Source organism: Euleptes europaea, chromosome 15 (assembly GCF_029931775.1).
Source record: "Euleptes europaea isolate rEulEur1 chromosome 15, rEulEur1.hap1, whole genome shotgun sequence".
Lineage (NCBI taxonomy): Eukaryota > Metazoa > Chordata > Lepidosauria > Squamata > Sphaerodactylidae > Euleptes > Euleptes europaea.
Genome location: NC_079326.1, coordinates 14563000 through 14589705, shown reverse-complemented (window position 1 = coordinate 14589705; position 26706 = coordinate 14563000). Strand labels below are relative to the sequence as shown.

General features: G+C 42.0%; 1 protein-coding gene across 1 annotated transcript; it reads left to right on the top strand.

Moving 5' to 3' along the window:
* The first annotated feature begins 6675 nt into the window (after window positions 1–6675).
* Window positions 6676–18400, top strand: STEAP3 (STEAP3 metalloreductase). Its single transcript, XM_056861492.1, has 4 exons — window positions 6676–7166; window positions 10554–11081; window positions 13504–13668; window positions 17912–18400. Exons 1-4 carry the CDS (start codon window positions 6681–6683, stop codon window positions 18200–18202), a joined length of 1470 nt encoding a protein of 489 aa, XP_056717470.1. The 5' UTR covers window positions 6676–6680; the 3' UTR covers window positions 18203–18400.
* The last annotated feature ends 8306 nt before the right edge of the window (window positions 18401–26706 follow it).

The window sequence follows — 26706 nt, the reverse complement described above, 5'->3', positions numbered from 1 at the left end:
CTTGTCAGATCTCGGAAGCTAAGCAGAGTCAGCCCTGGTTAGTATTTGGATAGGAGACCACCAAGGAATACCAGAGTTGCTGAGCAGAGGAAGGCACTGGCAAACCACCTCCGTTAGTCTCTTGCCATGAAAACCCCATAAGGGGTCGCCATAAGTCAGCTGCGACTTGACATCACTTTACCCACACACACACACACACATTTACTCTAGCAGGTTAAACAGTTTTGCACTTACCTGTAACTTGTTCGTCGAGTTGTCTTCTGTGTAGGCACACATTGGGGACTGACAAAACGTAATGGATGCAAAAAGACCCAATTCTCCAGAAGCACTTTATGTACCCTAAAACAGAAAATACAGAACATATGAAGCTGCCTTATACTGAATCAGACCCTTGGTCCATCAGAGTCAGTACTGTCTACTCAGACCGGCAGTGGCTCTCCACAGTCTCAGGCAGAGGTCCTTCACATCACCTCCTCGCCTAGTCCCTTTAACTGGAGATGCCGGGGATTGAACCTGGGATCTTCTGCATGCCAAGCTGATGCTCTACCACTGAGCCACAGCCCCTCCCCTCACTTTTCACATACAGCCCCTCACTTTTCACATGTAGAATTGGTACATGGAATGTTTGGATTATTTGTTAAATAACACCTGACCAAGGTGGTGTTGATTTTCATTGAACTGGGCTTCAATAAGACTTTATTGCATTTCCTGTAAATCAAATGAAAAAGCCCGACTAGTGAGAATGTGCATTCAATGTTAAAAGGGTTCCTTTCTGCTTACTGTATTGAATGAACAGTGTTAATGCAGTGGGCTTAACCGGTGCATTACTTAACATTCCTTGTGAATACTATAACTGCATTTCGCTTAGTAAGAATTAGCAAGTTCCGGCACAATTAAACTTCACCTTGAAAGCAGGAAAGAATCTTATAATGATGGAAGGAATTGTGGAATCTGTGGGACATATAATCTTGCCAAACCGCTGTTTGAGCCACCAAAGAAGTAGGAGATCATGATAATGAAAAAACCCTTTGACTCATTAAATCCACCAGATGTGTTTGAGAATTCCAGGTGTTAGTATTGTATCTCTTATTATTCAGTTGTAAAGATTCACTACCTGAGTTATAACTCATATTAGATGTTAGCATTAACTTTTAGAAGGAAGGAAAGACCAAAACTAAAATAAAAAGTTTGTGCCTGTAAGGAGAGAAAGTTAAATTCTAGGCTGTCAGCTTCTAAGTTAATGATTTTTTTATTAAAAAATGGATTCACACAGGTTGCTCTGTACTTGTAATGGAAGAGTAGCTTCATTCAGAAAATCCCATGGACTCTTTCTTATTATAGCAAAGCAAGAAATACTGTTGAAACTTCACATTGGCTTACATGAAGATCATCTTCCAGTACTCAGACTGAGAGATTAGAGATATCCAGATGTTTGAGGTACAGCCTCTTCACAATCCTGTATTACTTTTAAATATCTTACTTGTAGGACTCTGTGGCATCTCCTTCATGAAATGGTAGCTGGATTTATTCATGATGTAGCATTACTTGTAGAAGTTATCCCAGCAGAAGAGGCAGGAATACACCATAGCCCAGTGAAGCCTGCTCTTCTCATTCAGCAGAATGAGGTGGTAAAATGGACTGAACTACTTACAAATGCAGGTAGGGGAGACTAGTTCTGAATGCCCCCTCATGTAAGAGATGCCCTGCAAGTAAAAAGCTAGCACCCCAGGGAGAAATGTCCTAGATGAGCTCGCTCCCTGCTGTGCTAAATTACAGTCTGCAGTGAGTGTTTCGGTAACGAAGCATTTAAAAATACAGATCCTCTCCTGTGCTTTGGTTCAGTCCTCCACGTCAACTTAAGTTCAACAACCTCATTCTTCTGCATGTTTTTTGCTGTCAAGTCACAGCTGACTTATGGCAACCCCATAGGGTTTTCAAGGCAATAGACGTTCAGAGGTGGTTTGCCATTGCCTGCCTCCGCATAGCTCCCCTGGTATTCATTGGAGGTCTCCCCTCCAAATACTACCCAGGGTTGAGGCTGAGAGTATGTGACTGGCCCAAAATCACCCAGCAAGTGTCCATGGCGGAGTGGGGATTCGGACTTGGGTTTCCCAAATCCTAGTCCAACACCTTAACCACTACTCTGTGCTAGCTCTCACATTTGTAGACCAGGCCTTAGTCACTTTTGTGCACAGAATAAAAACCGGTTGGTAGGTACTCTTGAACAGATCAGGAACTGCCTCCTGTCCTCTTTTTCCTAACCATCAGCAGGTCTGGCCATTAAGTTTGGTTGACCCTGAATTGTGAGTTGCCATTCTCTGTTTGCCCTATCTTATTTATTTTCCCCTGTGCCAGTTGTTTTCGCTTTACATCTTTGTTACTGTTACTGCAAATGCTTTGCAGATGGGTCAAGTTATTACATTTCTGGATGGAGATCCTCCTGAGTCTTTGATTAAAGGGGCCTCTTTTGTACATAGGCCTACTCAGCTCTCAGCAGGGATGTCGCACCTGCTCTGTTCTTCTGCAGGAACTCTTTCCGGATTTGAGCAGTGAATTAAAATGGTTTTGTTTCTCTCATAATGAGGCAGCTGCAGGGGGGAAGTTATTTTGGACTGCCTTTGTGAGTATGTTGGGGGGGGTAACAAAATAGTTCTAGAAATTTGTTGTAGTTGCTAACGTTCTTCCTACTTTTCTTATCTTCCTTTGATGATGATGATGATGATGATGATGATGATGATACAGTGCCCAGTTTTAATGCTGGATGTGTTGGGATGAACTCACTTTGGCCATATAAGATATTATGAATATAAGCAACTGTTTGCAATTAGTTTCCCAGGTGATTTATTAGTAGTTGTCCGTGATTAGCATCCAGAATGCGCTCCAATTTGTTTAGCTTAATTTTTTTATTATGGGGGAAAAATCCAAATACTGTGTAGGATAGTCACATATTTCACTTTGAAATAAGTGACACAGTTTGCATATATTTCAGTTTCCCAGAAGAATTACACTTCCTTTTAAAATCATTACATTTCATTTTAGTAGACATGAGAGGAATGCTGACTCTGCCCCAACAGACTTGATGGATTAGTATTTGTTAGATGAGAGGACTGTACATGGTTGGAAGCAGTGCTGTAAAACTGACATTGGCATAGTGTAGTCAATCAGGCTTTTATCCCCCATCCTACCATGGTCTCTTCAAGCAATACATGCCAAAAGCCAAAATTAGCTCCTGGTGATCCAACCAGCATTTGGTGTGACTTTTAAAAAAATTATTTTTATATTTATATAAAATTTATATAAATTTATATACTTTTCTCCCCGATGGAGGTCCAAAGAGGCTTTTCACATCATTCTACGCTCCTCTGTCTTATCCTTATAACAGCAATGTTGTGTGGTAGGTTAGGCTGAGATATTGTAAAGTTCCCAGCATCACGCAGTAAGTTTCCATGGCAGAGCAGGAATTTGAACCTGGTCTTCCCAGGTCAGTCCAACACTCTTAACCATTATGCCATGCCAGATGACTGTCACAGGCACCTGTTGGATAGTGTCTGTGTCAAGTTCTACGGCTCACCATCCCTTTAAAATATCCTTATTTTGTTTATATGTGAAATGGTTTGTCGGATTTGGCATATATTACACCATCTAATTAATCTGAAAATAAATCAACCAAGGTTGATAATGCATTGTTTATCTCAGATTTATCTCAGTTTTAAGACACTGCAACTTGACTAGTATTATGTATTTCCTTCTCCTGCCCCATTGACGTTTGTATAGTTATTGGACTATCCATTTAGATCTAGTGGTGTTTTTCGTTAAAGGGGAAGTTACTTCTAGAATTATCGCTGTTCTGAGAGCAGATGTCAGTTAAGGAAACAAGAATGAGACGGATGAATGTGATCAGCTCCTGAGGAAGACTTACATGTGAATCAGCAAAACTGAAGGCTTGTAGCACCCATGATGCATGACTCAGCTATCAGCAGCCACATGGCTTCTTGGAGAAGTCTGTTATGAGCTGGCTTAATCATCTTGAGCTTATTATAGTATAGTGATTTAAACAATAGTGTTATTTAAATCCCTTGTTAATTATATAGGAGATGTCTGGCAGATACCTGTCATTCAGTTTTTCAAATGCCCTGGATTTACTTACATTTTCTAGCAGTCAAATTGTCCAATCTTAAATATACCACACTATCTCCTTGCCCTGTGAAAAACAAAAGCAACTGCGGGGTAGTACACTGTTCATGCTGGGCCTTTTTCAAATAGCTTTGTTCATTATGAATGACCATTACGGAGCGTAAAACACCAGAGTGTAAAAGCAACCAGTGCTTTTTGCTTGAGGGAAAACTAGCTGTGCTTTTGAAGTGTTGACGGCCCATGGTGAGAGAAGTCTCTAGGTAAAATCTGCCTCAGCATGCTGAATATTAATACCTTTGTTTGTGCTCACTTCGGCAGCACATATGCTAAATACTAATCTTTGTTTAACCTAGAGTTGGAGATATGCATTTCCCTTTGATTTATGTTAACAGCTTTTACATAAACTTTCCAATGGATACCCAACCAAACAGCCTTTTCTAGCTTCACTCAAGGGTTGTCACACTACTTCCAGGATGATAACCTGTGAACTTGTTGTACTCTCATTTCTTTCCCTACCCAATGATATTCTGAAAAGTGAATGTGAGGTTGACGATGAGCCTGTTGACTTGACAGTTGTCACGATGGGAAAGGGGAATCTCTACTTAGCTTGCTACCTTAAGGCAACATTAACAAGGGGAACTGATAAAAAGTGATGACTGTAATCCGTATTTGTGGTTATAAGGACACCCCAGGATTTTATCTACGTTAAAATGCATAGATGAAAGGGACTTTATGAAGGCTGTCATGAAGATGCCTTGAAAATGTAGAGAGGGAGGGGAATCCTTGCAATGCTTTGAGAGCAATCCTAAGAAGATCTGCTTGGAAGTAGGTCCCGTTTATTCAGTAGGGCTTATTCCTAGGAAAGTGTTCTGAGGATTGCAGTCTTAGCTACTTCAGTTAGATGAACAAAATCACAGTTAAAATGAAGTCAGAGTAAACTAAAGGACTTGTAGCAAGCATGAGAATATGTCATGCAGTAGCAATTCTAACCCATGTATCCATAACCAAAACTGATGCAAGAAAGATAATGGATCTTCATTCATCTATAAAAGACAAAACACAAGCATGTGCTGCCCCCAATTTGGATTGGGGCTGTACAGGGAGAAGAGAGATGTCTCAACCCTTCAATCACCACATAATTTCATTAACGAAAAATGTTCTACCCTCCCACAGTATTAGCACTTTAAAGTGTAAAAGATAAGCTGATAAAGGTCTGGTCTTTTTTTTTCCCTTCAAAGTGGGGACAGCATGGGGCGGAGAGTCGTTTTGATCAGCAAAGCCAAACAGCGGTGAAGGGTTAAACCATTCCCTCCTCCTGTGGCCCCTGTCTAAAGTGGGGCCGCAAACACTTGAGGTTTGCCTTTTACCCATGATCTGAATTCTGTGATCTTCATTTCATCTGTTGTGGCCTTGAGACATTCCAGATCTATTAGGAAGCATTCCAGATCTATTAGGAATGAGAAAGCGTAATTTTACAAACACGGCACCAAGCAGCAGTCTTCTCCCCCCCACACCTCTTTTTAGTGGGAGGATTTTGTTCTTGGGGTCTTTTCCAACCCTTGGGGTCTTTTCCAACCCTTGCTGGCAAGACAAGATTCTTGTAATAATACTCTCTCCCTCGCCATCTCTCTCTCTCTCTCTCTAAAGGTCAAACAGCATATTATGTTTTCTTCGCCTTCGTTTAAAAAAAATTCTTTTCTTTTTTTTTTTGCAAATTCATCTCCACAAGGGAATGCTTAGAATTACCTGTACGTCTTCCACAGCGAGAGTACCAGCAGCCCAGGGGTTACTTTTCTGAGCAAGAAGAAAGGGTTAAAGTGCCCTCTCCTTGCTGTTCTCCTCCTTGAAAAAGCAGCCTGGGGAGACACATTTGCAAAGGGGAAAGAGTATTTTCAGACAATCAAAAGAAAACATTATGTGTCTGTGACCCTTACCTTCATTAATGTTTTCTGGCGCTTTTATGTCATAATTCCATCATATATTTTTTAAATTGAAGGGTAATTAACTTCTACAACACTTTTCAGTTTCAAAGCAAAACATTCAAAGGGACTTGACAACGCAGAATCTGAATTCAACAGGGTAAAAAAGTAGCTTAAGAACAGCAATGAGCAGCAGTTAGTTTAAAAAGCAATAAAATCATTAAAACCTCATTTTAGAATAAACATCAAATCAACTCCCAACATAAAATAGAAGGATGGTTCATGGGGTGGAGATTGTCCGTTGGGTAGGAGAATCTCCAAGCCAGTCTCAGGCCAGGACCTGGCATGTGGAGGTGTTTTATGAGCTATTTTCTTCATCCATGTCCCAAAGAGTATTGGTCCCAAAGCCCCATTTCGAATCTTTTTTGTCAATCAGATGTTCAGGTTAGATTCTGGTCTTGTGCATGCACAAGATCCATCAGCTCTCCCAGGGTAACTCCAAAAGTTGGTTCAGGAACCTGAAATGGAAATTTTGCAAGGTTCATAACATTATTCCAGGACAGTGGGATGCCATTTTCAGCCCAACGTTTGAAACAAACTTATCTTTATTTGTTTTAGCTGAACGGGATGCCAGGAGGTGACATGGCAAAGCCGCTCCTTGGTCATCAGAATGGGGAGAGCGATTCAAACCTGGTCCCAGCTGCTGGCAGCAAGACCGTCGGCATTCTGGGAAGCGGTGACTTTGCGCGCTCCCTGTCTATGCGTCTGGTGTGCTCGGGTTTCAAGGTGGTGGTTGGAAGCCGGAACCCAAAGCGCAACGTGAGTCTCTTCCCTTCAGCAGCTGAAGTGACTTTCCAGGCAGATGCTATAAAGAAGACAGATATTATCTTTGTGGCAATTTTCAGAGAACACTACACCACACTCTGTGACCTTAGCGACGAGCTGTCTGGCAAAATATTGGTGGATGTTAGCAACAATGCTGAAATAAACCACCACAAGGAATCAAACGCTGAGTACTTGGCATCACTGTTCCCAGCATGCACCGTCGTCAAAGGATTTAATGTCATATCAGCATGGACGCTGCAGTCAGGTCCCAGGGATGGGAATAAGCAGGTAATGTTCTGTTATCGTTATCAATTGTCTGATTATCATCATGTCCATGTCTGCGAGAAACAAAAGGGGAGAACGTGCCTTTAAATGGTTACAGTAATTTTTTCTTAGGGCTGTGATCGGAGCTCTCTGTAATTTTTGCATCTGCCACATGATCAGCACATAATCGATCACAGTTTTATTCTGTCCTTCCTACAAGGAGCTCAAGGTGGTTCTCCCCTCTCCCATTTTGTTCTCACAACCGCCCTGCGAGGTTGCTCCGGCTGAAAGGGTGGCTAGCTCAAGGTCGCTCAGGATTCAGACGGACAAGATGCTGCGAGTTGCATTATCAGATCTCCTAGAGTTTACTTTTCTCCAAAAACCAGGTGTACAATGGCCCAGTTAAGATTGGGACTGCAAGGGAAGGGTGGGGTTTAAGCCTCCCCCAGAAAGTCATTAAAGATTTCCCAGTGGAGGAACGTACACCAGGGAAAATGGTAGCTCCCTGGAGCCACCAGATTAGGAAAACAGTGCATGGGAAAACTTAAAACTTCCCTCCTACTGCTCCTACCCATACTGCTCTAGTTGAGGCTATGAGAACCTCATTTTATCATCTTCAATTTCTCTTTGATAACTTGGGCTCAGATTGAGGAGACCGTGATCCAAATCCTCAGTCTCGAAGCTCACTGAATGATGCTGAGTCCGTCACTGTCCATTAGTCTAACTTACTTCACAACATTGTTGCAAGGCTAAAGTGGGATAACCTCATATATGCCCCCTGAAATCCTTGGAGGAAGGATGCAGATGTGATACATGAAATGTGTATGTATACAAACTGAGCAAGAGCCAGTAAGGGCAACAAGGCAGCTCTCATGGAAGAGGGAGCATATGGCGGGAAGCACATACGAGGGTGCAGAAATTTCACCAAAGCATACTCTGAGCATCTGGGGATCCTGCGCTCAAACGTGACTTTATTCTTGCTAGATATGCAGACCTCCTGCGTCAGATTCTGTCACTTGTTCCAGCTTCCTGTGCTTTTGATCTTAGTTGCCAGTTGCTCACATGTCTTCTTGGAAGCTGAGTACTGTTGTCCGCATTCATAAGAAGGGGGACAAAACAGACCCACATAATTAGAGACCTATAAGTCTGTTGGATATAGCTGCTAAATTATTTAGTAAATACCTGCTGATTAAGCTAGAGGACTGGGTCAACAAAATCAAATCATATACCCTAATCAGGCAGGGTTCCAAAAGGGCCTCAGTACTATAAATCACTGCCAAGCGCTTTACCATTTGGCCTTTTCCGGCATAAATGGTCCCACAAAGGTGCTGTATGTGGCGTTTGTTGATTTAGCTGCTGCTTTTGATTCTATAGATAGAACCCACCTGTGGACAAAACTAGGGGGCACGAATATTGATAGCCTCTTATTATTTTTACTTCGTAGGCTTCATACGGACACTTTTGCTCAAATAAGAGTAGGGTCATCAGGCTCCTTAACAGATAACATCCCAATAAGCAAGGGTGTTAATCAGGGCTGTGTTCTGGCTCCTTTATTATTTAACCTATATATTAAAAATATAGTGTTGAGGATTACTGGTTCACACCTTTTCCCACCATCTATTTAGCAGCAAAAAATCTCAGTCGATATATGCAGATGACATGGCCCTAGTCTCGCTTACCAAAATTGGACTTAGAAGGTTATTATACCAACTGGGAGATTACTGCAAGGAAGAGGCCTTACAAATCAACTTTGAGAAAACAAATGTACTAGTTGGTTCTTGTAGGTTATCCGGGCTGTGTAACCGTGGTCTTGGAATTTTCTTTCCTGACGTTTCGCCAGCAACTGTGGCAGGCATCTTCAGAGTAGTGTACTAGTATTTAGGAAAAGGCCAAAAAAAATCTTCTTGGAGCATTCAGGGCAATTTAATCAAACAATGTAGCTCCTTTAAGTATCTGGGTGTTACTTTCAAAGAAACATTAAATTGGAACGTGCACTTAGCTGTCATCAAGTTCTCTGCATTACGGATTGTGGGTTCCATCTTGAGGTTCTATTTTTCAAAGGGTGGTTTTCTCATAATTCCCGTCTTAAAATTATTCAAAAGCAAGGTCGTGCCATACGTATTATATGGTGTGGAAGGATGGGGGTGGAAGGATGCCATCTTCTCCAGCTTAGAGGGGACCCAAAATTACTCTCTCAGACGTATCCTAGTTCTTCCCAAGGGGACACCAGTGGCCCTGATGACAGGCTGAAACTGGCGTCCCGTCTTTCGGGGCTCGCGCTCATCTTGCAATTATAAAACATTGCAAACAACATAGAACTTCCAGAACGAACCTATTCAGTGGTAAATCTCTTGAACGTCTAATGTCAAAAGACCAAGCACATCAGAGATTTCTCAATAATATCTGTGTTACTCGTTCTTGTAGGTTATCCGGGCTGTGTGACCGTGGTCTTGGTATTTTCTTTCCTGACGTTTCGCCAGCAGCTGTGGCAGGCATCTTCAGAGGAGTAACACTGTCCTTCAGTATTACTCCTCTGAAGATGCCTGCCACAACTGCTGGCGAAACGTCAGGAAAGAAAATACCAAGACCACGGTCACCCAGCCCGGATAACCTACAAGAACCGATAAACTCTGACCGTGAAAGCCTTCGACAATATCTGTGTTCATTATTCTATCCCTGACGATCTTTTAGATGCTTCTTTGAACAATTCTCTCCTTGGAGATTGGGTGTTCAGGATGGATGCATCGGTCGATAGAGCATCAATCCAGGAATCCAGATTTTCACCTTGGTTTAAACTCATTAAAAATAATCACCTCGGTTCTTCATATCTAGTTAACCTCACAGTTCGGAGTCTCAGAGTGGCTTTTACTGCCTTACGATTTCAGACCATGCCTTTGGCCTTTTTGTTAGGTTGGTATAGTCAGACCCCAAAGGAACAACATATACGCATCTGTGGAATCCCATCTCTGGAAGATATATTTCATTATGTCTTATTATGCCCGTTGTATAGGGATCTCAGAGCTAAATTTCTGGATGGGATTTTGAAAGGCGTAAACTTATGTTCTGAAATGGAAAAATTGCATTTTCTACTATCAGACTCTGATGCACACGTGACTTACAGAATGTCTCAGTTTGCCCTGGCTGCTAAGAAGATAAGAGCCCTCAAGGCTCCAAAGAAGGAAACTGTTTAGGCATAGCAAGTGAGAGCACTTTTAGTTTTAACGGGTTTTTTCCCTTTATTGTATGATTATAGATTTGTGATTGTGTAATAACTATTGTTTTACTTTTTATCCTGTAACTAATTTTTAATCAGTTTTCTTAAAATCTTGTAAATATTTTAGGATACTTTGTAGCAGCCTATGGCTGTACAAATAAACTCACTACTAACTACATATCTTCTGTTCACTGTAGGTCTTTATTTGCTCTGACAACCAGGAAGCCAAATGTGCAGTTGCCGAAATGTCTCACATGCTGGGGTTCACCCCTGTGGACATGGGCTCCTTGACTGCAGCTCGTGAAATTGAGAATATTCCTCTGCGCCTCCTCCCTGCCTGGAAGATCCCGGTCTTCTTGGCCTTGGGTCTGTTTCTGTGCTTCTACACCTACAACTTCATCCGACAAGTTTTGCACCCTTTCATTCGGGACCATAAGAACAAGTTCTACAAGATCCCTGTGGAGGTCATCAACACCACGCTGCCTTGTGTCGCCTACGTCATGCTGTCCCTCGTCTACCTGCCCGGAGTGCTCGCTGCAATCTTTCAGCTGTACTACTGCACTAAATACAGGCGCTTCCCAGACTGGCTTGACCAGTGGTTACAGCACAGGAAACAGATTGGCCTTCTAAGTTTCTTCTGTGCAGCCTTGCATGCGGCATACAGCTTTTGCCTACCCATGCGGCGGTCCCATCGTTACCTGTTACTCAATGAGGCTGTCAAGCAGGTACTGTACTCTTCCTTCTTCAGCTTACTGGCATTCAAACTTTTCCTTTGATTTTGTTGGCTGAACGCTTTTAATCCAAAGCTCCTAGTTACCCAGTTTCGCTGGCTCATTGTATCTCTGTAAAGATGAGTTGACACATTCCCTTAATCCTTATTGGTTCCCATTGGATGATGCTGAGTTGTCGTTGTGTTTGTGCACGCATGCACACACACACACATTTTTGAAAGAGCACCAAATCAAGACAATTTCTGACAAATAAGTGCCAGAAGATTGTCTTTATCTTTGGTTAGATACATTACAAATATTTAAATATAAACATTAAAAAAGTATTTTAGAAGCCTTGAGGAATCTTGGACTTGCTAGCACCCACAGGCACCTCCCATCTTGAGAAAAGCCGCAGAATTCAGGTGTATGATCCACCAAGGGAATTTTTACATTCTTAATGTCCTATGCTGGTTCTGAACTTCTAGTAAATATTCGTGGGGGAAAGTGCCGTCAAGCCGCAGCCAACTTATGGCAACTCCATAAGGCTTTCAGGGCAAGAGAGAGGAGGTGGTTTGCCATTGCCTGCCTCTGTGTAGTGACCCTGTACTTTGTTGGTGGTCTCCCATCCAAATACTAACCAGGGCTGACCCTCTTAGCTTCTGAGATCAGGTGAGATTGGGTTAGCCTGGGCTGTCCACATCAAGGCTTAGTAAATGTTACTCATACGTTTTTTATACTTTACTATCACAAGACATGGAAACTAAGAAGTACTTCTCTACGTATGAAAGTGAGATTGTCAGGAGAACGGTCCTAAATCCACTTACAGTATTTAATCATGGGTATCGGGCATAAAAATTCCACAATTGCAGATTCATTAAACATTTGTAAACCCTCATGTTAATTAATATTTTGCTCAGAACCTCCTTAGTGGAAAAGTTTGTGTCAGGTATTAGCACATACAGTTTTTCCCTATTTCATAGATCTGTACTCTTATCATGGAAGTAAGTTTCCATTGAACTGATTTTAGGATTGCTGCCTCAAGTTCATAAATAAATATGAGACACAGTGATAAATTAGAAAATGGCACTTTTGGTTTTCAGCATAGAGAATACAATCCCACAGCTGTACGTTGGTTCCAGCTGTGTATCTCCTCAGTGGTGCTTGCAAATAATCCTAAGCAAGCCTTTGCAGCTCATTTCTCTCTTTTCTTACATTTTGCTAGTAACATCCTTGCTTTGTGAATCACATTGATTTAATGGAACAAATGGATGGCTCTGAGTGTCAGCCTCTGTAATATAGTACAAATCCCATCTCTTTTTTTCCATTAGCTTGAACATTTCTCTCCTAAATGCACTTAAACCAAATCCCATTAAGCCCCTGAGCAGTCAAGTATTCCAAGAGCTATACTTGTGGTTTTAGCTTGAAACCAGAGCTGACTCTCCATGTTAATTGCAGTCCTAAATGGCAAAAGCATGGTCTGATCTTGCAGGCGCCAAGTTATTGGCAAGTCCCCTGGAGGTCAGTGGGACCTGTGGATGTCCTGTACCTCTCATGGCTATGCTTTAAGCCACATTTAAAAATCATATTGCAGTGGCGTTTGCAATTTACTGTGGGGATGTGCTGGTAGGTTATTGCCTTTGTTCCAAATCCAGCTGTCAGTTTTTCTGATATGCACACACACATACACGAGCTGTGGAAGTCAATCATCTGTTTACCTGTCATCCTGTATTGTGCCTAACCATAGGCAGCACCAGATAGAGCCCAGAATGTACAAAGCCTTGGGGCCCACTGTTCTGTGCCAGATAAATTCATGAGCAGTGTTTGCACTTAAATCACATGTACCCAGCAGGGAGTCAAAAGTTGCTTGGTGGGAGCAGAGACCAGTTAGCACAACTCCTGCATTTTGTACAGAGTTATAAGGTTGAGCAGCTCAGTGGAGATCCTGGAATGGCTTCCCCTGGGGCAATGGCTGGTTCACAAACATTTATCATTTCAGGGAATATAAATACAGAGTTGGACTGAACCTAAAACACGCATGGTTTTCCTAGAGGCCATTTCTAAATATAGTGTAAATCAACAAGAAGGTGCAGCCAAAGCGAAGCAGAAAGCCCAAAGTTCACAGTTGAGCGCACAGGCAGATTTATTGTGAAATATAATGCCAAGAAGCCAGCTCTGAAAATTCAAATATAGAGCACTCAACTTTGCATACACTGGTGTAGATTCATTGTGTTCTTCATAAATGGCATTTGCAGTGGCCAGTGGCACAATTAAGTACATAGTTTTCAAAGGGACTCGACCACGGTCATTACCATCTTTGACAATCATTTACCAGGCAGCTGTTCTTCAGGATAAGTAACTTCCAGTACTAAGCAATGTGCATTGGTATATTAAGAAAGCCCGTTAGTCTGTCCTGTATGCTTTTTTCTTGTTTCTGTAGGCACTAGAGAAGAAAGAAAATGCCTGGATAGAAGAGGAAGTCTGGAGGATGGAGATTTACATCTCTTTTGGCATCATGGCTCTGGGCTTGCTCTCCTTACTTGCCATAACATCACTCCCTTCGATCTCCAATGCTCTCAACTGGAGGGAATTCAGTTTCATTCAGGTAAAGACTATATTTAAAGAGGAAGGAAAACCTGTCTGCTCCATGCTGGTACCTACTTTCTCTACAATCCCCACCTTGCCACTTTTTTCTGTTTTCTACCACCCATTAGCCGTTTCTTTCCCCTACTATTTTTTCTTCCTTTTCTACCTGTCAGTGCTTTTTTTGTCCCCTGTTTCTGCCCCTTTTCTTGTCCCCCCACAACTTTCTCCCATTTTGAGCCTCCCATGGCTGTCTTTTCCATTTGTTGTCACCACCACATTATCTTCTTTTTCTGGGGTTCCTCTATTGGCACATTTCTTGGTTTTCCATGCCAGGGTTGCTATGCAGCTCACACACTATCCCTGATTTTGTATAATTCCTTAGCATTTTCTACAAATCTGGGGGTTATCCCAAGTTTGTAAATTCCCCCTTCCCTGTAGATGGCCTCATTCTGCAGATTTTTTGATCTGCATTTTAGGCCAATATTTAGAATTAGATATAAAATTAACATCTGGTTATATGCCCAATTAAAACCATGAATGCCATAGAAAGTATTATTATTATTTATTGGTCTTATATCCCACTCTCTATCCAAGCCAAAGTCGAGCTCAGAGCGGCTAACATCCAGCCAAAACACAATACAAATCACACAGTATATAAATTAAATTCCGATATAATTTACTAACAATAAAATTCTAACAGTAAAATCCATTTGGCACCTATTATTCGGCACACAGGTCAACAGCGAGCCTGGGGAAAAGCAATCGTGTCTCCAATAAAAACTCAGTGAGATGGAAACAAGAAAAAAGAAAAGGGGAAGGGAGGCCAGCTATGCTAGGCACCGTTGCTGCCCTCAGCTGTAGGCCTGGCAGAACATCTTCATCTTACAGGCCCTGCAGAACGGCGCTAGATCCCGCAGGGCTCTGTTCTCACTAGAGAGAGAGTTCCACCAGGCTGGGACCCGGGCCAAAAAAGCCCTGGCCTGAGTCGAGGACTCAGTAGGCTCTCTTGGGGGCATACCAGGAGAGACAGTCCCACAGATATTGTGGTCCTAGACCATCTAGGGCTGTAAAGGTTAAAACCAGCACCCTGAACCTGATCCAGTACTCCACCTGGAGCCAGTGCAGTTGTCAAATCAGTGGCTGAATATACACTCAGCGGTGGTCCCAGTAAGGACCCAAGCTGCTGCATTTTGTACCAGCTGGAGTTTCCGGATCAGTCTCAAGGGCAGCCCTACTTAGAGCAAGTTACAGTAATCTAGCATCTCTTCCACATGTGCAAATTTCCTACAAAGAGCCAAGGGCAACTTCTAGATTTTCATTCTGTTTGCAGGCATCCATTAGTACTACCAAGAGTCTTTTGTACAGGTTTAACTGCATTTTTAAATCTAGCCAAGGACACCATCTATCCATCCCCATGTTAAGTGTGGCTGTGCTTGCAGGAGGGATTTAGCCTTGGGCTTAATGGAAGCTGCCATTGTCCTCCCTCGCATACGCATCACAGCACACCAGCCATCATAACTGACGGTGTTATATTCAGCTACTCATCCCTCTCCTCACTGGATCTGCAACTTCAGGTTATGGGACAAGTGGCCCCTATGTAGAAAATTAATATTATCCTAAACACATTGCTTAAAATTATACAGGAAGCAGAAAGACTTCATGTTTCTCTCTCCCATAACTTTATCAAACTCTACTTTTCCATTGTTGCTCTACTCATAACATGCATTATTTACGAGTGAAATAGGAAATAAGTTTGGAGAACAACAAATTACTATTGCAACTTACTGGCTCAGAGTTTTTCTTTAAAGAAAACCTTAAAAGCTTTACTTGTTTTCTTTTATGTTTCTTCTGGTGTTTTTTTTTTTTTTTTAATTAAATAATTGCTGGGCTATTCAAGTTTACTTGTGCAATGTATTTAAAAAACTGATGTCACCTTAGAGCAGTGATGGCGAACCTTTTAGAGACCGAGTGCCCAAACTGCAACCCAAAACCCACTTATTTATCGCAAAGTGCCAATTTAACCTGAATACTGAAGTTTTAGTTTAGAAAACACAACACATACATTAACATCTTTTGCCTTAAAAGAAAAACACAATAACAGAGCTTTCAATGATACAAACAACTTTTTATTGAAAGGTAAAAGTTTGCATTTGGCATGCTTTTGAACAATTAATGTTTGTTCAGAGCCCCTAAGCTGGGCGGCGGGGAGTCCAGGGAAGGGGGGGGCTTTGAGCTGCTGAGCAGTTTAAAGCCCCTGCCGCCCAGCTGGGCAGCGGGGAGTCCAGGGAAGGGCAGGCAGCGCGGAGCAAGTCCAGGGAAGGGGGGGGGCTTTGAACTGCAGGCAGCGCGGAGCAGTTCAAAGCCCCCGTCGCCCAGCTGGGTGGCAGGGAGTCCAGGGAAGGCAGACGTGACGGCTGCTCAACTTACCCGCGCATGCCCACAGAGAGGGCTCGGCGTGCCAAGTCCGGCACGCGTGCCATAGGTTCACCAACACGGCCTTAGAGGGAAAGTGTTAATTTTCTAGACATTCCCCCAGGTGTGTGTTTTTTTGTTTTTTTGTAGGGGGGAGAGCAGGAGTATCTGTGTTCTCTGATGTCCATTCTCAGATCACTCCAGTCAAGTATCATTGTGAACAGGTAGCCTGCCCTGTGCTTTAGTTCATGAGCATTTCTGCTCCTTTAACCAGAACTAGATTCAAGAGAATAAAACACGTTTTCTGCTTTTCAAAAGCCAAAGGAAACCATGGCTGCTTTGGGAGTTCCCTTGCAGAGCAGAACAAGCTGATTTCAACTTTTTAAGTGCTAATTTCTGAATCTTTTTCCCCTTCTTAATGCTTTTATCATCAGCAACAGCTTTTCTGTCATCGGAAGAAGCTGTCCCAACCCCATTTGTACAGTGCCTCAGTGGCTGAGGCAGACAGAAATTGCATTTTAGGAGTCTCATCCATATGTAGATGCACATCCATCCCCTGTGTAGTTTAAATATATTCAGTCTTAATATTTCCTGCTGAGTGAGAGATAGTGGCATGTATCCTATGGTCCACGTCAGCTAACATAAAGGCCACAGTGTTCATGGAAATTATTATTTTTAAGTTGTAAGCTGTTGCACAGGGAAAACTGTATCCAACAACCAGTTTGTTTGTGAAAGGCAAAGTGCTAGCAGCAGAACAGTATTCTAAATGTATTTTTGTGCAATATTTTAAACATATAATTCAATAACAAGGTTAAAATGCATTTTAAAAGCAAGAGATGGTCAGCGCTCATCAATGTACAACTCATGCCATGTCTAGCGCTTCCAGTTGCACAAAAACCCTTGCGATAACAGAACACCACTTACTAGATGAACTTCACTGATGTGCTGTTGGATATATGCCAGTAACCTTCTTAAATAGAATTAAGCATCCCTCTGCCTGTTGATTAGGTGAGCTTAGCTATGCAAAGTATAGGACTCTTCCCTACTTAAGCTAGTCTTCCCTACTTAAGACCAAGTCCTACAACCAGTTAGTGGTCTGTCAGCTTGTCTGAATCAGTTGCCACAAAAATAGCCTGCATTCTTGTATGCACAGATGCTGTAAATGTAAAGATGCTGGGGGGGGGGGTGAGTTGAAGCAGAGTAGCCAGGCAGCTGTGTGATCCATCCCTCAGACCCTGAAAGATGTATTATAGTCCAGATCTATTCAAGATGTATTATAGTTCAAAGGTTATTTATCATGAAAAAGGATTAGTTTTTAATTATGTAGCATGAGGCTGTATATTCATGCAATGTTTAAATTATTTGGTAAATTCCATTAATCCATTCACAATGTCATGGTTTTCCAGAAGGTTGTAAGATTATTTTTCTATCTAGAAGATTTTATCACAGATGTTTGGTTTTGCAGTTCTCAAAACTGGGAATTTGTGTCTGCAGAGATAACATGCCTCTTCTTCACAGAAAAATGTTATAAACATACAAAGTTGAGAAAAAGACCTTAATCCCATTGTTCCTTTGAAAATCTATGTACACAGAATTAATCCCTTATCCCTAGGGTTGCCAACCTCCAGGTACTAGCTGGAGATCTCCTGCTATTACAACTGATCTCCAGCTGATAGAGATCATTTCACCTGGAGAAAATGGCCGCTTTGTCAATTGAACTCTATGGCATTGAAGTCCCTCCCCACCTTCCTCAGGCTCCGCCCCAAAAATCTCCCACTGGTGGCGAAGAGAGACCCGGCAACCCTAGTAATGATGTTACTATCAACAATTTTTTCCCTTTCCCCTTTTAGTCCACTCTTGGATTTATTGCTCTGGTGATCAGCACTCTCCACACGCTGACTTACGGCTGGACCAGGGCCTTTGATGAAAACCAGTACAAGTTCTACCTGCCTCCCACCTACACCCTCACACTGCTGGTACCCTGTGCAGTAATCCTAGCTAAAGTCTTCTTCCATCTTCCTTGTATGAACCAAAGACTGCGGCGCATCAGGAACGGGTGGGAAAGAGGCAGGTATGTTAAATTCACACTACCCAGAGCGACGGGGGAATTTTCAAGCGGCGAAAGCAGCAGCACCGTGTGACAAAGCACTTCTTTTCCATTATGAATTTCACATAGCACTCTGAAGATTCTTTTTTTATAGATTTTTTTAAGCTTGTAAGTTTGGTATCATTGAATGGTGGGTGATAAATATAATTTTATTTGGGTGTTTCCGGGAAGAAGGAAAAAGTTACCAATGTAGTCAGTGTACAAAACAGTGTTTAAAATATACTGGTAATTCTCCGGGAGAAAAAAAAATGGTTGCCTTAAAACATCAATACGAAATTTCAACTACACAAACTAAAGATACATAAACAATAGAATCATTCTTTATGCAAAAGGACATGCTTAAGTGAGTATTGGTTTCACCTTGGAAAGCATTTTCTCTTGGGCTGACTTGACACTCAGAAATATGTTTCTGTCGTAAGTTCAGTTACCAGCCAAAAAGGTTTATATCCCCTTTTCTAAAGCAGGTTTACTCGTTCATGCATACCAGAATTACCATGTCAGTTGCCTTGTAGATGGACTGATCCCAAACAAATTTTGTAGCAAATAAGATGTGCTGATTTCAGTCAAACAGTGTGGATCCTGCTGAAAATCTCTGCTGATAGAAGGGATTTACATCAGCATAGTAGAACGTCCTTACCCCCCACCCCTCCAGCTGAAATCCAAATACTGCTCCTGCAGACAAGACACTTTTCATGATCAACATTGTGGGGAGTTGGAGGACTGGAGAGGAAATTGGCAAGAATCTCTTCCCTCCACCCTTTCTCTCAGCAGAAATTTTCCACTGGATCCAGTCCAGTGTTTAACTTCCAGGTAATCAGGATCACCACAGGATTAGTCCCCTGTTCAACCAACATGGTAATTCTAATAGACGTAATTATGACAGACACCTAATTTCTGTAGTAAAATATACCACCATCACCTGGAACTACTTATTTTGTTGATTTATAAACTGCCTTCCCCCATATAGTGGGCCCAAGGCAGTTTACCCAAGTATGTTTACACAGAAATACGCACAGCAGTTAAAGCCACAGAACCAATATCACCATCAATAAAACAAGCAGCCACATCAAAAGTCATATTCCATGCAAACTGTAAAATTCATACATAGCAGAAAGGCGTAAAAAATAATGCAACCTTACATGCTGGCCTGAAGGCAAATGGGAAAATTATATAAGTCACCTCTTTTGGCATAGTGTTGAGGCAGTAGCCGAAAATATTATGTGTGTTTTTTAATCCCCATGTTTAATCCCCCCCCAATAAAGGCTAGAACAACATTATGTATTCCCTGCACTCAGTGTCATTGGATGAAACCAACAGGCACCAGAGAAGGGCTGCCATGATTGAAAAACACCAGTATTATGGTGCCCTGTATACAAGTAGATACAATCTTCACCATGCAAGGCAGCCGTTGACTTCCACAAACCATTGGACCTTTCAGGTTCTTCCAGCTGGGCCATTAGATGGCCGCCATTTTGAGCTACTCTTTTAAGTTCCATTCTCGAAGGCAAGGCAAATGACCTGAACACCAAAATTCATTGTATTAAATCTCCATGGAATTAGTTGCTGTATTTCCAACACAGGCTCTCAAACTGCTGTGGTAAGCACATTGCTTAACATGCACTGGTTCTGAAAACTGCTACATCTATGAAGGATGGGACGGGCACTTCTTCCTACCACACCTCTTTAAGCTCCAGGACACTAAACACGCACTGGGCTAATAAAAATAAAATCCATCAACCCAGAACCATTTGGATGAGTAGGCAGGACTGGAAAAAGCCAACAAGGGAACCTGGAACAGTTGTAATAAACTGCAGCTGAATGTGATGATGACCTTCATGAAGAGGAACACTTGAGCAGCAAATCAGCTTAGCAGTTGACAGAAAATGGGACAAAGTTCATGGAAGCTCCACCATGTAGACCTCTCCGTCCTGGAAATAACATGTATTGATACCAATGGAGAATATTTGTCAGCCAGCATTATCATGGGGATTATGCCTCAGATAATTTCCTTAATACCACAAGGGATATGTAGGTAAAACCAGTGAAATGGCTGACTGGGTCCGTTGATGTCAGTGGAGTTACACATTCTCATCCTGAACCACTGGTTGAATTGTAGGACTAGTTACAAACTAGGGTATCCAGTTATCACCCCATATCCTGAGAGCAGGAAAAGCTGTACTTCTCCTCCAGGAATAGCCCCTGACAGTGCAGGGTAGCCAAATATTGTGGGATCACAGAAATCTAAGCACTTGGTGACATTTTGATGGGCACTAAAATCTTTCCCCAGCTAGAACCAAACCATATGAACTTAATGCATTTTTACCAGTTGCCACCTTAAATAAGGAGTCATGTCTCACCAAAAGCTACAAGACTGTCCAAGCCACACTCCAAACAAACAGATGCCTGTTCCACAGTTGTGCATGCCTTTCAGACCATTCAACCTATACTATGTATGGACAGGCATAAACAATTAGATAGTTGACAAAGTCGTCAGATTGTGATCCAAATGGTTATGTATGCAAATATCTGAATATATTTCAGAGCTTTAAAAGCTGGTCTTTCGACCTGAATCTAGAAAAGTGGGAGAAGGGTCTGGTTCTACAACTCTTCTGCGGCTTATAGTACACTCCTAAACAAAGTTACACCCTTCTAAGCCCACTGAAAGGTCTAAAACAAAACAAAACTCCCTTTAACTATTGATGCGCCAAAATACTATTTATGGTCTATATTTCCTGGCCCACAGGGTTAATTTTGAAGGGAGGATTATCTTGTATAATACACCATGCTTGTGTGTAAGAAAAATTTAAGAGTATTTTTGCATAGCTGAATCTTGTTTTGAAATTTAAAAAAAATACAGATATCCTTCTAAGTCCATTAAAGCCAACCATAATATTTCTAGCTAGTTAATTTGTTTTTATGTTTCAAAATAATCATTTTTCTGGCATAAAATCTGTCCTCAACTTTCTGAAATTCCCCTTCAGTTTGGAAAACTAGAGTCCAAGGCATAATGGAACCATGGAATAATGGAGCAGGACTAAGGGAATCCACTTATCGGTCATTTCATAGAGCAGTTTGGCAGTTCTTCAAGAACAGCCTCTGGCTAGAAAACAACACAACACGGAAGTGCGTGGAAGGACCCCTTACGCTCCCTTTTTGGATCCAGGTCCATAGCTCTGTGCCTTATATAAAAGACTGAATGGTTTCTGCAGTGGTGTAAAGTAATTTGGAAACTCCAGAGGGGTAAGTTTGGAGCATCAGAATGAAAAAGGAGTCCAGTGGCAATGTAGAGAATCACCGTGACTCCTAAGCTATTCAGAGCAGCTTTCCTACCAGAGACATAAGATAGTTTAGCCAGTATTCTTCAGAACTTGATGTGCAAATGTTCCAAGCTTCACTTCCTACTAATTTGTGTTCCCTGCACATTTATTCCCTTTTCTATCAAGACTACAGCTGTAAGATGAGTAATATCTTTCTTTAGGGAGAAATGAGAACAACAGAATACAGCACCCACATAACACCTAGAATCCAGAGCTCTAATACAACTGAAAAGTTCAGTTCTCCTGTCATAATGTAATAGCAAGGGAACATTAGCCATCTGAATGCAGCTTTACAAATTTAACCACTCTTGTGCAAATGTGCAGAAACTTGGCTTGACGACAGACTCACAAATCTTGCCCCTCCTCCTCCCCCTTTCTCATTCAGAAAGCAATGAAGAAATCACCGTTAGAAACTAACATGACATATAAAAGCTGGCAAAAGGGTTAATCAGGATTAGTTTCCCCTTTAAAAAAAAAAAACAGCAGAGAGAAAACTAGTTCCAGTTAATCCAATGCAGCTGCATTCATACATCCCAGGTAGCCAATCAGGATACCTTCACTATGAGGATGGAGGAGAAGCAAGGTGTGCACTCAAGCATCAGCCAAAGTTAAGTTTGCTGTCTGGATGCAGCCTAAAAAGCCCCTTCTGAAAATAGTTTACATACGTTTTCTTCCCTTCTTTTTGTCTGCTTTCAAAGGCATTTTGGCAAAGAATTTGGCAAGGAAAGTTGAGCATGGATTACCATGTCAGAGGACAAAAGGAAAAAAAGTGGTGGATACTGGAGAATGGAGAGATAGCATTGTAAAGGATGGCTGTGCTCCCTGACAGCTAGGCCCATCTCACCTATCTCTGTGCATCCCTCAAACACCACCTATTTCCCACAGCTTTTCTCCACAACTTTGAAATCCACATTTATTTTTTTAAAAGAAACACCCACCTTCCAGCCCTCAAAGAGCAGATTTCTATTTCCTGCTCTGCACAAGAGGACCATATATAAACATCCCTTGTAGTTGAAATGTGATCGCTCATCTAGCCATGATATCAGAAGATGCCCATCTACATGTTACATTTGCACTCGCATTTCTTAAATCCAAGGCCATCTGCTTTATTGCATTCATGCATCAAGGCCAAATTTCAAAGTGTCTCCCTCAACACTGAACATTCTTGCACCCCTCCACACACAAACACATAAAACATTTAAGAAGTTAACTCTTTTTGTTAAAGCAGTTGATCTTTTTTAAAAAGATGTAATGGGGGAACCCTTTGTATATAGTCTCTGCATTTTTAATCCCCCAGTATCAGGATATAAGGGTTATGTGATGCTTGCTTGAAGATTTACTATGTTATTTTTTTTATGTATCTTCTGTATGGATATATTGCTGCAAAAAGAAGAGAAAGAATATATACTGCCTGTATCAATGTTTTCTGAACTATCTAATTTGTGCCTTGGGAGTTTTAAACAGTTACTATCTTGCCTTGTAGTGAATCTTTTATTTTTCCTGCTGTCATCATATACAAAATGTAATCATGATATATCTATGAACAGGAAACATTGATGCTACCTAACCTCTGCAATCTTTATTTTTCTTTTCTGCAGTAAAAAGACCCATTGCCTAAATTCTAGGTTTTCAAATTATTAGACACATTGCTAACTCCCCCACCTGGGAAAAGGTGAGGCTTTGGAGGGGGGAGGAGTGTTACCAGATGTCCAGGTAGAGAGAACATCTTAAACAGACAATAATGTAAATCTGTGCTGTTTTGGCCAAGGAAGAGACACAAGTGGAATAAAACAGGTAGCAGAAGTGTGATGTAGTGGTTAGAGTGTCTGATTAGGATCTGGGAGACTCCGGGCTCAGAGCCCCATCCTGCCATTGCTGGGTGCTCTTGGGCTGGCCCCACACCCTCAGCCCAACCTACCTAATAGTGTTGCGGTAAGGATAAAATGGAGAAGAGGAGAAGGATATAAGCTGCTTTGGTTCCCCACTGGAGAGAAAGGTGAGAAATAAATGAAGCACGTAAACAACAGGAAGGGAGAAGGCAAACAATGAGCCATGTTTGTCAGCGGGCAATCCAGATACTTAAGAGATTGGAGCATCTTTCCTATGAGGAAAGGCTGAAGAATCTGAGACTTTTCAGTCGGGGGTGGGGAGAAACAACTAAGAGAACATTATAGAGGTTTATAAAATCATGCATAGTGGTGGAGAAAGTAGATATTTTCCTCCCTCTTCCATAATAATAGAACCCAGGGGCACCCAATGAAGTTGATGGGTAATAGGTTCGGGACAGATAAAGGTACTTCTTTATTCGCTGCTAGAAGATCAGTGACGCCCACAAGTGCAGATAGATTCATGGAGGATAGGTCCATCATTACCTATGGTGAGTTAGGGCATACACAGAGGCAGCAAACCTCTGAATACCAATGCTTCAAGGCAGCATCAGGAGAAGGCCTTGGCCTCTGGGCCCTGTTTGTTCACCCTTCAAGGTAGCTGGTTGGCCGCTATGTGAAACAGGATGCTGGACTAGATGGACCACTTGTCTGTCCCAGTAGAGGTCTTCTTATGGTCTTATCATGATACCATTTGTGAAAATGACAGCATCCTTAACTGCCCTGTCAATACCACACTGACCTTGAAAGCCCAGGCAGTAGAAATCACTTCATTGTCTAAAGTAATCATCACATGGAAGAGAAAAAGCAATGGGTACCTCTCCTCTGTGTCAGGCTGTCTCAGAAGAACACAGCATAGCAGAAATAATTATTTCTGGTTTGGAGATGACAGTATTTTAATGACCTTATTTGGCAATATGTTTTAATGCATTTTTTAAAATTTCTACACTGAAGTTTAGCTTCTGCAGGTAAAGCTTTTAACACTCCCTAGGTATTTGCACATGAGTTAGCAAAAGCCATGGTATCCCTTCCACACAGCTTTCCCTTTTTTGCATGCTAGCTACAGTTCAACTGAAGTAGGATTTGCACCAGACATGTTTCCCAGTGGGAATATGTATCAATAAAGCTGAACACCTCTTTGCTCCAACACCACTGAAGAAGTCACACAAAAACATGCCAGATATTTTTCCCAACACTGTATATTTTGTACATTTTTAAGTACACAAGTTACGGCCAAATACCAGGCATATTGAAAAGTTGCCTCTGACCATTTTATCTTTACTACTTACTGTGAAGTAGGTTAAGTTGAGAGAGAGCTTCTGGCCAAAGCGACTCACTCAGATGGCTCAACAAGGACTTGAAGGTGAACCTCTCTGGTAAAGTGCAACGTACTAACTAATCACTACATGGCATAGGCTATACTTTCTACACAAGCACAGCTTGCATTACAATCATGGAACATGATCCTGTGCTTATTTACTTAGAAGGAGGTCCCACAATATCCAATGACACTCACTTCCAAATGAACATGCACTGGGCTACAATGTTGATGTCTTAAAAAAATTAAACATGAATGTTCTGTCAACAAACCAACCTGTGATGGTTTACACACACTGAACTGAATTAACATTAGGAAGATGATTTAACTGCCACCCTGTGCAAAGAACTGATTACTATAGCATGCAGAAATTTCACTATAGGAATATTTATTTATTCACGGGTGGATTCTGTGGCAATCACCCTGCCGCCAGAAACAGCATCCAGAAGACACGGAGAGAGAGCAAAGTCACTTCTAAAGGTCGGGAAAGACGTGCATAATGAAATCAAAGCCCCAAAGTAGTTGGGGGGTGATTGCGACGGAAACAACCTGTGCATAAAACCCCTGTAAGTGTTTCGCTTATATAGGAGTTTACACAAACTTTTTTTAAATAAAAAAAATCCACATTACAGTGAACACCTTTATGTTGCTGCCTCTGACAACTCACTGGACACTGAGCACAAGCATCTTGGGTTAAACCAGTTCACTGATCTGCTGTTCAGAGATGACACATTTTCCTTGCTCACGCAAGTGAAAAAGGACAGCCTATGCTGACACCTTGTGGCTCCTGTTGCAGCAAAATCTATTTTGTGCTTCTCCCTGTGTGTAATTGCTTGGGTAAATACATTACGCTTTTAAAATAGGTAGTTTGTCATAGAGGTGATTATCTACCTCCTAGACACATTGGGAAACCACATACTGCCTATTAAGAGGTGACTTCGAACACTTATAAATGGCTTTGAGTGGAACAGATTTTATATTAGTCATTGATCTATCGATATAACAGCAACATCCTGGTTTGTGGGTGTGCTGAGAGCCAAAATGCCCTTGCAGGGCAGTAGAGGGGGTTGGGACAGGCCTACACAAGAAGCTGTGAATTGTACCCAGCCCCTCCTGACAATCACCTTAGGGGTAAAGGAGGGCAAGCCTTTCCTTCTCTTCCCTAGCACTAGGGAAAGGGACGCAGGAAGAGCAGCGCTCAGAGAAAGCAGCTGAAGCACATACTGTCCCTGACCTCAAATTCCCACCCACCCACACACACACATTTTGGGGACGGTCATTGGCAGACAGGAAAAATGCAATGGGGAGAGGAGAGGCTAAGGGTTCTGTCCTTTTGCCCCCTCTTGGTTCTTTCAGCTCCACAAAACAAACTGACAGGGAAGAGAGGGCAAAGGAATTTGGGGGGGGGGATACTTTGCTCCTTTCTCTTTCTCCCACTCTCCCATCCACCCCAACTTACCTCTGACTAAATTTTCCATCAGAAAGGAACCTTCCTGCCTCCCCCTCACTGAGGCCCACTAATCTCCACAAAATGCTGCATCTGAGGGATCAGAGACCCCAAAACAAGGGGGAGGTCTGAAGCCAAAAAGGAAATGGGTGGAAACAGCCTACTCACTTTGGATCCAGCCTGTGGGTATATTTTATATGCACCTTCTGTATTTAACTTGGGTAGCTCTCCAAGTATAGTTTCTCACTTTCTCGGATATTAAATTAAAAGTCACTTCAGCACTCCCATGTCTGCCTTTTTCCATTTGATTACTGTGAAGATTAAAGAGTTTCTTCGGCTTCAGTAGGAACATTCTTCCTACTTTTATGATGTGCCCTTTCCTTATAAACCGCTTCCACCCCACCATGGGCCCTTGAGCTACAAACTCATCCTTTCTCTGCTCCTAACTATTCCAACCCATTCCAGTTGCCATTTCTCCTTTAGTCGTTTCATTTCTGCATTCATTCCAGAGACCATAAGCATGGTTTTTTTTTATTATGAAGCCAAAGAGGATTGAGGATCCTGTTCTTC